This window comes from Sus scrofa, chromosome 16 (assembly GCF_054392235.1).
Source record: "Sus scrofa isolate SSC_HxYL_T2T_F1_AM1 chromosome 16, Sscrofa_HxYL_maternal_Yorkshire_Landrace_v2.0, whole genome shotgun sequence".
Lineage (NCBI taxonomy): Eukaryota > Metazoa > Chordata > Mammalia > Artiodactyla > Suidae > Sus > Sus scrofa.
The window spans coordinates 76,744,966-76,760,800 of NC_139398.1; the positions used below are offsets into that span (position 1 = coordinate 76,744,966).

The 15,835-nt window shown below is 42.7% G+C and overlaps 1 protein-coding gene across 5 annotated transcripts in view; it reads left to right on the top strand.

Annotated features, from left to right (window-relative positions):
- The window catches only part of EBF1 (EBF transcription factor 1), a 394,923-nt gene that overhangs the window by 239,102 nt on the left and 139,986 nt on the right, over nucleotides 1–15,835 (top strand). For all 5 annotated transcript variants that reach the window (XM_005672579.4, XM_003359834.5, XM_005672581.4 and 2 more), the window contains exon 7: nucleotides 11,051–11,132. In XM_005672579.4, coding sequence (XP_005672636.3) covers nucleotides 11,051–11,132 — 82 coding nt within the window. The remainder of the gene's footprint in view (nucleotides 1–11,050; nucleotides 11,133–15,835) is intronic.

Below are 15,835 nucleotides of genomic sequence, written 5' to 3' on the forward strand. Positions count from 1 at the left end.
TGTGTTGAAATGCAGTGATTGTTTTTTTTTCAATGAAAGCCATTGCTCAAATTAAATTCATTATCCCCAATGGTGTGTGAGCCTGGAAGACGGGAGGCAACACATAGTAAGGTTGAAACAGGACGAGAAACGGTGTGTGCAGAAAGGTGAACAAACAAATGGAGTAAGATTTTTTTTTTAAAGGGTGATGATGATTTAAACAGGTTTCAAAATAATTTTCATCCCAGTAAGACTTCTTGCATTTCTCATGGGGAACCACTTCTTTAGCTGATGCCTTTATCTTTTCTTTCCTTTTTGGTAGAAAAATGAACTTGTTTATTTTCCTTGAAGCAAAAATATGTCAAGTATCAGCTTTCTCTGGCAACCAGGAACTCCGTTCTTTCTCTGTGGCTTATGTTGCGCAGGAGGTGAGATGAGTGAGAGAATTTAATTTTTCTTTTTACTCAGGGGTGATTTGACATAAGTTTTTGCACTAAGTTTCAGTGACAAGTGATTAGATGTCTATCCCTTCTGTGTAGGGCACTATTTCTGGTCTGTCACTCTGTTTTTGCATTTATCACATAGTATTGCCATCACTATTGACTTTAAAAAATAAATTAGGTATCAAGCTTTAAGATTCAGTGTGCATCTGAATTATTTGAGTAACTTAACCCTTAACCTACTCCCACCAGGGCAAGTTTTCCAGATAATTCTGATGCAAGTGGCCTGAGAAATGCACTTTGATGAGCTTCTGTAAGGGCAGGGATGAAGTTATCTTCTGTGCTTGGCATGTAGTAGGTGCTTAGTAAATACATACTGAATGAAGGACAGATTGAATGCATTAATGGATAACTTAAAGAAATAGGCTAAAGCAAGAAATAGCGAGTCAAGTGCTTTCAGCGTTGAGTTTCAACGACGTCTTCAGAAGGGTCTGTACAATTTTGGAGAGAAGAAATAGATTTCATGCTATTAGTCACATGACCTTTTGTCCCTTTGGGTTATGTTTAAATGTTTTAAGAATAATTGCATATTTAACTTAAATATAATACATTTTTTTTTGAAAAAACTTGGGCTAATTTTATTTGGTTTTTTGGCCATGGCACGCAGTAGCTCAATGTGGGATCTCAGTTCCTAGACCAGGAATTGAACCCAGGTCACAGTGGTGAAAGTGCTAAGTTCTAATCACTAGACTACTAGGGAACTCCCTTAAATATAATATGTTAATTAATTTATTTTGTGTGTGTGTTTTATTTTAGGGCACCACCCATGACATATGGAAATTCCCAGGCTAGGGGTCAAATAGGAGCTATAGCTACTTGACTACACCACAGCCACAGCAACATGGGATCTGAGCCATGTTTGCAACCTACACAGCAGCTCACAGCAATGCTGGATCCTTAACTCACTGAGTGAGGCCAGGGATCACACCTGTATCCTCATGGATGCTAGTCAGATTCATTTCCGCTGAGCCATGATGGCAACTCCAATATAATATTTTAAACTTTGACATTGAGGAATTTTTAAGTAGGAAACTGAGAAGAGTAAGTGTGTAGAATTTGCCCTGTTGATACTCTTTTATGAATTATGCATATGTGAAACTAATATATGATGTACATCTTACAGAGCGTGAGATGGATAGCTCTTAACTGTTCTCATTTGAATTAACTGGCAAATCTTAGAGCAAAAATACTTTGGCAAAGTCACTCATCATTTTTAGTTCCTAATTTATCCATTGTGAAGTGGGGCAGCCTACCCTGGGTACTATGCGGAATGATAGTGACTTCAGTTTTTGTAAAACTTAAGTTGTCTGTGCTTTTAAAACTAAGTATTCAGAAAAAAATCAGAAAATGTGACGACAATGGAAAGAAGAAAGAAGTAATCTTTGTAAGTCAAAGTCAACTACCCTTAATAGTAATAGTCAATCAAGTTGGATATTCACTCACTGGTTTCCAAACACAGAGTACTTGGTGCTGTGGGGAACAGGAGGTGTCGGTAATGCTATGAAGGGGGAAGATAATTACTCAAGTAACTGGAGTACACCGTCCTTTTTCAGGCCGCACCTTCGGCCTATGGAAGTTCCCCGGCCAGGGGTTTAATTGGAACTGTAGCTGCTGGCCACAGCCACAGCCACAACAATGTGGGATCTGAGCCATGTCTTCGATCTACACCACAGCTCACAGCAGTGCCAGATCCTTAACCCACTGAGCGAGGCCAGGGATCCAACCCGCATCCCCGTGGATACACTGAGCCGCAGTGGAAACTCCCTAGCTGGGGTTCTTAGGAAGGTTTCTTGGGCTCAGTACATTTAAGCTGCACCTGGAAGATAAGTAGGATTCTGGGAAGCTCAGATGGTGTGGGGTGGGGAAGGCATTTCAGACCCAGGATGTAGCCTGTGGTGAAGGCAGGAAGAAAGTTTCACGTTCAGGGCATAGGTTGTACCTTGGTGGGACTGAAGCCAAGAAGGCTGGAAGGTGAGGAATGGTGGTCCAATGTACCTGGAAAAGTAAAAGCTTAACGTTGCTAGGGACCATGAAAGGTCTCCCAATCCAGCCCCTGCCAGAAAACTTACAACAGAGTAATACTTTATGAGTATTCAACCTTTCTTGGCAATTACTCAAAACCCTATCATTGACAGAATCTTTTTTGTTTTGTCTTGTTTTTCTGGAAGTTAGATTTTAAGTGCTTTCCTCAAAACTAAAAGATTATTTTTCTTCTGGGGAAAAACTTGAACCACAGTCACTGTGATCTTTTACAATTGGTATTAAGGGAAGAGAACGGGTACCTGTTAGGCTCTCTGGGAATACTTATTGCTGGAACAAATGAATGACACTGAGCGGTTATACTTCATAAAGTCTGGGGGAAAAAAGTGAGTTTGGTGTTCAAAAAACCCCCAGATGTTTCAGCTACTGTGGATCTGAACTTCTTGATCTTTCTCTGGTATCTATCACCTCCACAGGGGAAATTAATATGGAAACTCTGAGTCCTGAGGAGGGAAAGTGAAATTGTAACATCAGATTCTAAATGAGTCTGCTTTAAAATTTTAAACTCATGGGTATTAAACAGAGGGGTACGAAAAGCCTTTTATTTTCAATCTGTGGCTTTCTATCTGGAAGAAAGGCATTCAAAGAGTGACTTGTGGAACTGGTAACCACAGATAATAGAACTAAATCCTGAAGGTGATGTTTGCTGACTCCTCTCAAGAGACCCAGATTACACTGGTTTTGCTTTGGTCATCATTCTCTGAACTTGGTTTGGCTCTAGTATCAGACTCACTGGTCTTTCATTATGGTTAAAATGCGTTTGAAATAGGTAAGAGGGTTCGTAAGCAAAATTGAAACACATTAACATTTACAATTGGGAATATTCCAAAATAGGGTGAATGAAATGACAATCCCAGAAATTTGTAGGCTGACTTCAGCTCTCATCTTGAATGAATCTGGTGATGCTGATAAGAGTAGAGCCAGATATGGTCAATGATCTGTACTCTCATAATATCTATCATTTATATAACATACAAAGAATGTTGCTTCATGGATGTGGGTTTTGGAACCCAACTGTCTGCATTCACATCCCAGCTGTAGCGCTTACTAGATAGGAAACCTTGGGCAAATTACCTAACCTCACAGTGTTGTTATCTCTAAAATGAGAATGGAGACAGGACTTAATAGCATTGTTAGGAAGAGTGAATGAATTGACACAGAGACAACATTCAGAACAGCATCTCATACATGGTACATTCATGTGTCTGCTGTTGAGGTGCTGAGGCTCCTCCTACCTCACCTTTTGGGCCTGGTTTTGTGCATAGGGTCATTGTGCTTGAAGCAAAGTTACCACTGCACTTTTATCATTTGCTGCCTGGGGAAGGATTTGAACCAGTGACCCAGGATTCCAAGACTGCTTCCTGTCTCACATCCCATCCCTGGACCTGCAGGAACTCTGTGCTGTTCCATTCCTTTGCAGATCATGATCCTTGTAAGGGAAACAGCTTAAGACAGAGAACGTTCTTAGTCTGGCCCCATCCCTGAGAAGGACCAACATTTGGGTTTGTTTTCTGCCTCATTCCTGCTGCATATCAGACTACTAGGCTGACTCCAAATATCTGCCCAGGGCCAGGGTTTGCACTTTCATGCATTTTGGCAAGAAACACTGAGCATCTGAGTAATCTTTATAAAAGAGTATCCCTGAAAATGACACCCAGTTCTACAAGTCTTCGGGTGTGTGGTGCTTTCTCATTAAATGTCGAGTCAAACCTTGGGGCAGTTGGTGTTAAGCTACAGCCCCCTTGCCCTGGCGTCCCTTCTCCATGTCATTTCTAAGGACTGGCCATTTATTCCTTCCCCATTGGCCACTGGTTTTGTCCTCCCCTCCCCCCTTTCACTCTCTTGGTACTTTGCCTCATCCATCTTTCGGACTTGACCTCTGGCATGAGGAGGAGACCTATTTGCTGTGGGTCCTTTTTCTTAAAACTATTTTTAAATTCTTTAGTCTGTTGCTGTGCTATCCCAACACCTTTTTTTTTTGGGGGGGGAGGTTGTGTAAATCCTTGCCACTAATTATGTCCTTCAATCATGGCCCAGCTCTGAGCTCTGAGGTAGCAGATGCTTTTCAAGTTGATCATGTTCATCCTTCAGTCTGAGAACACTTTCCAGAAATGTCTAAGATCTGGCGGACCTTGGCCAGGGAAAAAGGTAGGCTCCTTGAAGTCCGTGGCCAATAGTAGGGGCAGCCACATGCTGTCCCCCTGGGATCCCCAAGACAGAGCTGTGGCCACTTGGTATCATTCTACTTCCCACTGCGGGGGAGGAGGGGGCAAGGGGAGGAGGAAGTCCTTCATTGGCATTGAAGCCCCTCCAGAGCCTCTTTCCCCCCCAGCTCTCATACAGAATTGCTAGGGTTTGAGTCCAGGTGGCCCCTCTCTCAGGGGTGCCTTTTATTATTAGAAAAGGAGCATAGATCAGCCTGGCAGTGAGAAACCTTTGCTCTCACACAGGTTCAGCCTCCTCAACTCGCTAGTGGCATCCGTGGGATTTTGGCACACTTATGTGTATCATATTTTCACATGGATGAACTGTACTGTACAACTTCTTCTGTGTACAGGGAACCCAAAATTGTTGACATTGAAAATAAAGTTTTCTCTTTCTGGCTGCTTTGGTGCCCTGTTTTCAAGGGAGCCTTATTTTTCAGGGCGGTGGCTGTGGACTCATGTTTACCTCTTCATGGAGGACGCCCATGCCACAGTGATGGTGGTTCTGAAATGGTCCCTGGCATCTCGGGCAGTCTGGGGAGAGATGGGTGCTTTCTGGTTAAATATTTTCAAGTCGAGAGAATGCTCATCCTCCTGGAAAGTCTTCCTTGGTCATACCTGGGCAGTAGCTTCGGTTCTGGAGGCAGGCATTTCTGTACTTTGTTGTCAAAGCAAAGAGGCTGGCGCAGTCTACAGCCAGAGCTCCTCCAGAGGGGCCCATTGACTCATGAGACGTTTCCCTCTCTACCCTCGAGTAAGGGTGTGTGGGAGCAGCTTGAATTTCGCACGGAAGGGACCCCACAGTTGTTTCCACACAGCTGTTTCCTCCATTGGGCCAGAGTGAGCCTCTGTGTCTTGAATATCTTTAAGAAGGATCATCTGCCACGCCACCATCTGTGGGCATAAGTCAGAGGAACTTTCAGGGAGCCTTAATACCGCAAATGGGGGTTTTATGTCTTGGTTGAGGTGTGTCTGGATGCTTCTCCTTTCCAGCCTGGATATTATGAGAGCAGCGGAAAACATCCAAACGTGACTTTTCAGAATTTGGGTGCTCAGCCCAGATCTATTGCAATGTTTTGCATAATAATTAATGATGTACAAGCTGTTGCCTAATGGACGGTTTGACTGTGTGTGTCCTTCAGTTGTGACTAGCTGAAGTTCTTATGATTTAAGCTCCCACCTCTCTCCTCTATGTCTTGGCCTTTGGGTAGAGCTGCTGTCATCATTATTATCTCTCCTTGATTCTTCCTTTTTTCTTTTTGTAGGTCACTCGATGAAACCTATAGTTTTTGTCAGTTACATAGATCTTTGCTTCTGTTCTTAACCTTAGCATTCACAGAGAGAAGAGTACTTTTTGTGCCTGAAAATCTCAACATCTCTGAGTGTTGGGCAGTCAGCAGTGGCCAGGGATAAATGATGAAGAAAATCATTATCCCTTCTTCTATGCCAGGTACTATTTAGACCCTCCACATTTTCCTCATTTAACTTTCAATAACCCTCTGAAGTAGGGTCTTTGGTTTTCCCCATTTTACAGATGTGAAAATTGAAGCCCAGAGAGGTTAAATAATGTTTCTACAGTCACACAATTAATTAAAGAGTAAAGCTAGAATTATGAAGAAAGTTATACTATGGTCCTGGGAGAGAGGTATTTATGTTCCCATGATTTATGGAGGCCACTGAGGTGTAGGGAATTATAGAAATTTACTCTGGCTTGTCTTATCTTTAACCCAAGCTCCTATCCAGTATACTCAACTGCAGTCTTCATTTTAGAATTTTCCTATTTCTATCCTTGGGAGGTCCTGGATTCTGTTAAACTTGTACAAATACTTACTGAAAACCCATTGGTTTGGAGTTTGTGTGGGTATACAGAGATAATTTTTTTGTTATTTTATGTCCTCATGTGGTTGTATCAGACTCTGTTGGCTAATTCCATCAATTTTCATTTTGGAGGAACCTTAGTGGTACTTATGGGATCCAGCACCGTGCTAGTTACATGATGGCTACTCCTTATACTGAATATCTATTGGATAGTAAAATGTGAAACCAGGAAATCATTGCATAAGGAGATTTGTTTTACAAATGTTTGTGTGTGGTTCAGCTGATGTTCAGTGATAGGGAATGCCCTGTATTAGCCTCATTGATGAACCTAAACACAACTTTTAATAGGATGTCACTTTGGGTTTTCTGACTGTCACTTTCCTAATTGAGGTAGTAGACTAAGAAATTCAATAGCTCCAGGGTTTAGCTCTTACTGGGTTGCTTTTGAAAAGCTCACATTCCATCAGAAAAGCTGTGCCGCTGGAAGTCAGGACGTGTGGGTTATAGTTCTCCTTGTCAGAACTGTTGTAACTGTGTGAATTGGTCATGTCTCTTGATCTCTCTGTTTTCCCACATACACGGTCAGGAAGTTAGTCTAAGTGATCATTAAGGTCCCTTATAAATTCCTATAATTCATGGAGAAAACTCATACCATAATGAGTCCTTTTGGCCAAAATAGAGTATTAGGTTAGTTTTGACTGTAGATAAATATCTTAATTTTGTTGAGTCTTAGTGTTTTTCATTTTTGTTTTTGTTTTTGCCTTTCAAATGTGTTGATCATTTCTGGCATGCCTAATTCATAGGATTTTTGTGAGGATCCGGTGGGATTCTGGGGATATAATTGCTCTGGATAATATACCACTGTATGAACACGAGATACTCATACTGAAAGTTGATGGAAAGGTGTCAGGTTTCTCACCACTTCTCCTCCCCAACCCCCAAAAAAGAGTGGAGTTTGGTTCTGGTTGGGCTGCAGTTCATGGAACTCTTTGGAACTCTAAAGGGTCAATATGGGCTTTGTCCTAACTTAGGTCAGTTTCCCACGGTTGGGTTAAGGTTGCACACTCTTTTTCCCAACAACACTTTTATCAAACACACCCGCCACACAGAATGTGCTAATTTGTTAGACAAAAGTGAGGGTTTGAGTTACAATAACCTCTGCTTTGTTCGAAGCCCCCCTGGGAACCTGAGATCTTCTCTGTTGGCCAGCAGACATGCACGTGTCCCCAGGTTTACAAGGGCCTTAAAAACGGCCTGATGAATCACCCCCCAAATTTTTGTGCCACATCTAACTCCGTCCCTCCCTGGGGATATTTTTAATTCCTGCTTCTAACTCCTCTTGGTTCCCTTAAGGAAGTGTGATCTGAAAGGGTCAGACATTTGGCATGCACTGGGGGGAAAACTTTAAGAGAATTCCTCTTGCCCCCCTGGGGTAAGGCTGGCTCCCCCCCCTCACCCCCCCCCGCCCAAGAACTGGCCCCCTGGAGTGTTTTTTCCACATAAGGGCTTGTGTGAGGCCCCAGGCACCAGTTGACGCCGGCTCTTCCCCACAACAGATGGTCAAGCCTTCAATTTCAGCAAGCGATCCGCCATGGAGAGGGCAGGCAGGAGACTGTGCCAGCATGCCAAGGGACAGGGCAGCTCAGGGTAACAGGGATCTGGTGTGTGCCCGGCATAGCTTTTGTGCTAACGATAGGCTGGTGACAGGCGCCTCTCCCTGACTCTTCACTGAGCCAGAAGATCCCCTGCTCCCTTGATTCTTTTTCTCTCTGGCAGACCTGGCATCCTGTACGCCTGTCTTTCAAATCCATTTTGGCACCAGATGGACCCCCTCATGGTGGCTAGAAGTTGTCGGACTTGAAGATGTCAGAGGGTGTGCTGACAGCTCCTTCTAACACAACCTGAATCTGGCTGTCGGGTCTGGGCTCAAATGGCTTAAACACACAGGCGGCAAATATTGCCAACCCCAGGGGAGCCGGGGGCAGGGGTGGGGTGCCCACTGGATGGAGAATGGCAGCGATGTCTCTCTCCACAGGATGGGTGTTGTGGGTGTGGAAATGATAGTAGTAATAATTAGTTTTACTCTTTCTTACTCTTATCTACTCTTATTTGTGCACCTGCCACTCTAGAACAATTGCTATCGATGGTGCAATCGTATGAATATCAGTCCTGCACTACTTTTATTATTATTAAAACTGCTAAAGCATAATGGTTAAAACACAGGTTCTGTCTGGATCTGAGTTCCAGCTTCACATTTACTAGCCTTTGGTTAAGCTATTGAACTTCTCTGGCCCTCAGTTTCTTCATCCATACAATGGGATCAATAGTAAAGGTTGTCTAGGAGGACTGAATGGAAAAATGAATTTGACGTTCTTAGTGTTCTGAGCACGAAGTCAGTACCTACTTCCTGGAAGATGTTATTACTCTTACTCTACCATCTCCATTCTCAGGTGTGCCAGACACAATGCATCGCTGCAGTTAATTTTCACAACTGCTTTAACAGGCAGGGACTGTTAGCACACCCAATTTATAGATTTGGAAAGTGTGATGCTGAGAAGTTTAGCTCCTTATCAAAGTCACGTAACAGTACCTGTTAGAATTTGGATAGGAACCTCATTCTGGGTATTTCTAAGGCTTGTGGCTTTTCTGCCATTCTAAACCTACTCTTCATATCAGCTTGATGGTAATCAGCCCTGTCCTGGGCTTTCGGTGGCTTTTAAATATGCCCTTCCAGTTAGATGTGCTTGAAAGAAGCAGTCTGTTTTCACCTTTTGAATGTGGTCTTAAACCCCAGCCAGATGGCAGACTTGCTATTCCCAAGCTCCACCACAGTAAACAGTCTCTGACAGCTACGTTTTATAGGTAGGGCTACCTAGCATCTGCCTGCTGAGAGCTCAGAGGAAAGGGACAGTGCAAAGGCACTTAGGGCTGTGACCACTCCTTCGAATGCCTTTCCTTTCCCCAGAATTGTCTGGCATCAGGATGGGCCAGTTGGGCCTAGGGAATGACAGTGTTGTTCTTTAAGCTGAATTTCACTTTATGCTTTGCACCCCTCTTGTTCAAAAGGTTGATAAACTTTGGCCTCTGTGAAGAAAATCTGAAGTTAGGGGTGAATGCTTGTTCAGAAGCCTGCTTTTATTGATGGGCAGTTGAATGCAGCATGGTATTGAAAGAGCCATGTTCAGAAGATGTTTACATTTTAAAATGTTGTTTAGGGGTTGACAAAGTTATTGTCTCTCAGTTGAGTACTGAGAAATTGGCTGAATTTGGTGCGTCTTTGTGCTGCACTCTCCTTACAGAGGTCTTATTTGGTTGCTAGACTTTGTACTCAGAGCTAAATTGAGACCCAGGCAGGCTAGAGTGATAGTTCTTCACAAACTACACATACTGAGGTGGGGATTTTAGTGTGGTGTGGACTCAAAGTGGGGGAAAGGTGAGGACAAGAAAATTCCTATAAGAATTTAACTGACCAAAATTCTAATGCATCCTACTATTTTTTGGAAAATATGTGCGCCTGAAATCCATAGTCCTAAAAGTAAAAAGGAATGAAGAACTTTTTGCCATTTTTAGAATGCTTCTATCCCTAAACATAGGCAGGTGGAGGTTGAATGGCAGGTGGCCAACAAGGATGCCTTAATAGGACACCTTTTGGTCCCTGCTACCTCTTTGCAACAGATTTTAACATCTTCCACCTAAGAAATAACTCAGAAGCTATAGGATTAACTCATCTAATGTATCCCCCAGACCAGGATCCTTTTGGGCGTGAAAGTGGGTACTATTAATACTTACACTAGTACACCTGGTGTAACCTAGAATGATTCCTAGCAAATTAGGACCTTTGGTCACCCTAGCCAGTAAAACTCATGAATCTCACTCTAGAACCAATTCAGGGACCAAGGTGGCAGTGAGGCAGGACATTCCTTCTTCAATCACAAACAGCTCTTGTCTCCAGCGGGCATATGAGCAAACATACAGGATATATTCGAGGGCTCAAAGGACTTTAGTCAGTATGTGACTCTTACCTACTTTTCATAAGTAACACTAAGGAGAATATTTTATTTGGAGATGCTAAGATAAAAAGTGTTTACCATTTCCTTATATTCATATAGCATGTATTTTGTTTGTTCATCATCTGTGAATTTATGCGCCTTAAATTACATGTTGTTGTTGGTGACCATGAGTAATTCTCAGGCAATTATCTCCAATTGAAACCTACTTTAAATTATGGGGCAGACTTAACCCTCTCTTTGAGTGAAAATACTACCTTGGGGGCTTAATTCTGTTGTGAGATCTGTTGGCAGCAGTGAAAGTGTTTGTTTCCTAAAGAAGATCCAGTTTGGATGAAGAACAAAGGCTAAAGCTTTCAACAAGCTACTGGCTCTAACACCATTTTGAATATTTCAAAAATGCTCAGGGAATCGAATGCATGACCCAGAAGTGACTTACTACTTTTTTCTCCCCTTTGTATCAGGACTGAAGTGCTAACTGGGATAATTTGTTTCTTCACAGGTTCTTCTTGAAGTTTTTCCTCAAATGTAACCAAAATTGCCTAAAGAATGCGGGAAACCCACGTGACATGCGGAGATTCCAGGTGGGTCTGTTTTGTCTTTCTTAAACCTCAATAATGACAAGAATATTGAAAGAGGGTAAAAAAAAAGTCTTAGGTAGGAGAAGATACAGAGTATCATTGTTTTCCCAGAGGTGAAGAGCAGGTGAGGCTCTTGGTCCCCAGGTCTCTACACTGCAGGAGTTGTTGTTTTTGTTACAGAAGAATTAGGACTGAACCACCTGTGTTCTCAGGTTGACTCATTGGTGTCCTTTGAGCCTAGTTTGACTTCTTGGTGGACTCATAGGCTTATGCCACTGCAAGTTAAGTACATAGAAATGATTAATTCTTTGCCTTAAGTTTTACAAGTAGAAAATTGATAAATAAAGCTTCGTGCTGTTTTAGAATTAGGTCACCTTTCTTCTTTTCTCTCTGTTCTCCTCTTGCAGTCTTGGAACTTTTAATCAGTAATTATCTATTACAAACAGACCCCTGAGGAAGTAGGGTGTATCTAGGGTGATATAGGTGACAAACTGTTTCTGAAATGTTCTTGTACGGCACATGTAAATGTTTTCGAGCATCAGTCAGATCTGCCACCATTTAAAGCAGGAGTGGTATGTTAACCTCATATAATTATACATTTACTAAAGGAAAAAGATGTGAAAGTACATATGTTAATTTCCAAGATAAAGAATGGTGGTTGGGTTTTAGGAAAGGTTGCTAAGTTGTAGATACATGCCTCTCAAACTCAAAAGTGCTGAGAATCCTCCAGGGATCTTGTTAAAACATTAATTGAGGTCTAGGGTGGGCCTGAAATTCTACCTTTCTAACAAGCTCCCCAGTGATGGCAAAGCCACGGACCATACTTTGAGCAGCAAGGTTCTAGACCCTTGTGTTACTCTCCATACAATTTTATGGCTAACTCATGTGCATGGTCAATGTCAGTTTCTGCATCCAAATAATGATGGGTAATGATTCATCTTTGGATGCCAGTGGGATCTGTCAATGAAAACAGCATGGAGTTTAAGGTGTGCTCTTAGGTATAGTCAGTCAGCTTTAAGTGGAGATGGAAACATAGAGTCTCTGAGAGGATCTTAACAAATTTTGGCCGCACATTCTGTGATGGGAGAAAGGGGAGGGATGATCCTGAGCATTGTTTTTTGGATGTCAAGATCTCTTATTCTCCAAGATGATTATTTTTTTAAGAGGCGAGACTTAATAGTCTCATGAAAGAACAAATTCAGTAGAAAGAGCCCGTTCTCTCCCGAGATTCTGAGGCAGTTCTATAAATCATTTGGCCTCTGCCACCTTTCGTCCTGACAGAGATGAATGGGGAGAATCCCTAGATTCTTAGTTTCCAGGAAAATGCTTCTCCTGGGTAGCTTCTGACCCTAAGGAGATATACCTGGGTGCTCTAATTCCCACCCAGGATGTTTCGTGTTGAGTAGGAGTCAGCTTTGCTGGTGAAACAACACATGGGATGCTGTTAAGTCTGTGTGACTGAGTGTCTTACAGCATGAGTTTGGGTTTCAATATAAACTGTGTCGTTTATACCTTGGCCTTGAAATGGGCTATTATATCTCCTTGGCCAAGCTTGAGTGAGGAATGAGGCATATCCAGGCACAATCTAATTCATGTCCCGTATGCATGTCTAGTAGACATGGGTGATGCCTTATAAATACTGGGATTAATTTTGCTGGGCTTATCAGGGCAGCAGAGTTAGAGATGGACTTTGGTGACATTGAGAATCTCAAAGAGTATGTGTATAAGAATTCTGAGCCCTTGTTTTCCCTCACAGGACCTGCTAGTGAAATGTCTGAAAGCTTTGACCTCTAGGAATGTAGCTCTTGGATGAAATGAGAACCAACTCAGTCTGTTATTTTTGATAGGGTCTAGAAAGCTTTATTTTTGCAGATAAAATAGGCATTCTTTATTTAGTAGAAGGGCAACTGAGACAAAGAGGCATGAGGTAGGTTTCTGGAAAGCCTCAGTTTCCTCATTTGTAAAATAGAGTAAAAATAATGATTCTGCTGATTTCAGAAAAGGCACTATTTTGCAAGCACAACTAATTTGCAGATGAAAAAATAGAAATGTAAGCTTTTGGAGAAAATACTTGTGATAAACTAAAGTTAAGTCATGAGCTCAGTTACATGGTGTCTCAGCCTGAGTACAGTTGACATTTTAGACAGGATCTCCTTTGTTTGGAGGGTATCATAGTTGTCCTGTGTATCATAGGAGGTTTAGCCCTTGTCACTGGCCTCTACCCACTAGATACCAGTAGACAAGCCACCATCCCAACCCTTGTTGTGTAGACCAAAGTGTCTCCAGACATTGATAAATGTCCCCTTATTGGTGTGCAAAATCACCCTTGATTGAAAATCACCAGCATAGTCCTATATCCTATGACCTCTGACAGACTCTTCCTGGTTACAGTGCTACTATCCCAGAGAGTGCACTCTTTGCTTAGACTCGAAAACTGCCCAACATAAGGTCCATACTGTGCTCTGAATACACATGACTTCTCTGAACCTTGGCAGTGCTTTTAGGATTCTCCAGCAGGCCCCAAAGTAGATGGGGGCCTTTCTCAATAGGGGTGGCTACCTTGACTACCACAGAGCCAGTCTTTGCATCAAAGAGCTCTGTTTCTTTCTATTGGCAATGACAAATTCCTTACTGGAGCCCAGATTTAACCTCCTTTAACCATCTCCCACTTCTTACTTTCTGAGAGAAGATAGGAGCCTTTGGCAGAATGAACCTTGACATTTTGTTTTATATCTGTATACATTTACACATTTCAGTAATTGTCATTTTTGCACAATTAGGACATGGTCTTGGGCATTGCTGGAAATATCCAGCAACTTCCTCTCAATGAGCCCTGAACTCCACCGGCATCCTCATCTTTGCTGTGTGCCTCCACCCCAAGCTGGCTTCTCTTCCTGCGTTTCCTGTCCTTGTTCATTTCTAACTGTGTGATGTGCCGGGGAGATGATTTATATTTGTGTCCACATTCATGTGTGCCATAGACATATGTATAAGTATATGTGTCCTGGTGTGTGTATCTTTGAGGTACATCTGTGGATATCATCCATAATGATCATGATATAGAAGCTCACATTTATTAGGTATTTCCTATGTGAGTGAGAGAAATTACGCTAAGTATTTTACATGAGTTATCATATTTATCTTCATGCTATGTGCAAGTAGGGATTAGGAACATGCCAATGGGGCTTCTTCCATTTTACAAATAAGGAACATGTAGGAGGCTCTCAACATCTGAGAGCAATGGGGGCTACCCACAAATATGTATTAGAACCCCAGGAAAGGTGAGGAACAGTGTTCACCAGGGGTGTTGGCCCAGATAGAGCCTAAAGACACCAGCCCACTTCAACAGGGCAAGTGTCAGGTTGTGTGGAAGGAGAAAGCTTGAGCACTGTTCCTGGTCAGAGCCTTGGTGTTAGGGAGTTGACTTGTATGAACTTGAGAGAAAGAAGCTACCGTGCAGAAGACTTCTTGAGCTTCACCTGGTCCATGGAGGTTTTGGCCAGTTCTCCAGGGCAAGAAAGACCCCTCAGTAACTGAAGCCTGAGTCCAACAGCCCCTGACAGCCCAGAGCGCTCTGTTCCAAAATCATATGGAAGTTCTCAACTCTTAAGACTGAACCAAGATCAGGGAGGTTAGTCTTCTCAAGCAGCTGCCCTGCAGGATGCCCCAGCGGTATGTCAGCGAGATAAGGGTGGAAGGTTTCTGACAAATAGACATATGATTTTCATCATTTTTCTCATAGCATGCTAATTGCTGGTTTCAAATGTTTTGATGTCATGCTTCCCTTTGAGGGGGCAAGAGAGAGTGTCATTTTGACCCAAGAAGACTCCCTTCTACTCTTTACATCTCAATGTGGCTTTTCCCAGTTGTTCGAAAAACCCAAGGTCTGGAGACAACTGAGTGAAAGCACACGGTCCTGCCTATTAAGTGGGCTCCCTCCATCTGTCATGGGTGCCACTTGGCTTTTCTCTCGTCCCATCTTGTATGCTTACCAGGCCAGCCCGATCTCCATACAGCCCTGCCAGAGCATGTCTCCTCTGAACAGCAATCAGGGGCCTGTGTAGGTGACTGAGGAGGACATAAGAAAGGTTGCTGATCTCTTGACATGTAAAGACGTTCTGTCAGGCACACTCAGCTTCACCACGGCTGAGCTTCTGGTGTGTAAACAGAGACTGCTTAATTACCCAGGTCATGGCAATTAGTGTGACCTTAGCGTTTTCGAGAAATTAATCACTTTCTGCAGAGCTCCACGGTATTCATACTTCAAGGCATATGGAATAAACCTTGTAGAAAATCTGGTGCAGTCTTTTTTTTTTTTTTTTTTTTTTTTTAATTTACAATGGATGTTTTCTTTTGAAATCCCCATGCTGTGGTGAGGGTAACAAACTTGCCTAAATAGGACAGTGGATACAGGCTTCATTCCGTTCTGGTGGGTGTGGGGATGTGGGGAGGTAGAGAGATGGAGGGGAAAGCAGTGGATGGAAACAGCTCATGACAGGGAGAATTTCACTTGGCTAAATGAGCCTGTTTCTTCATCTTGACACTAAAAAGATGCTAATGTCAAAGGATTGTGTTAAAACCATGCCACGGGGCTGGTTTTTAACTGACAGGAGCTAGACAATTCAAGGTTAAGATTTAAATCTTTATCAATAGCTTTCCTTGCTGGGGCTGGCAGAGTGAGGGTGTTGAGGGGAGGAAGAAGAATT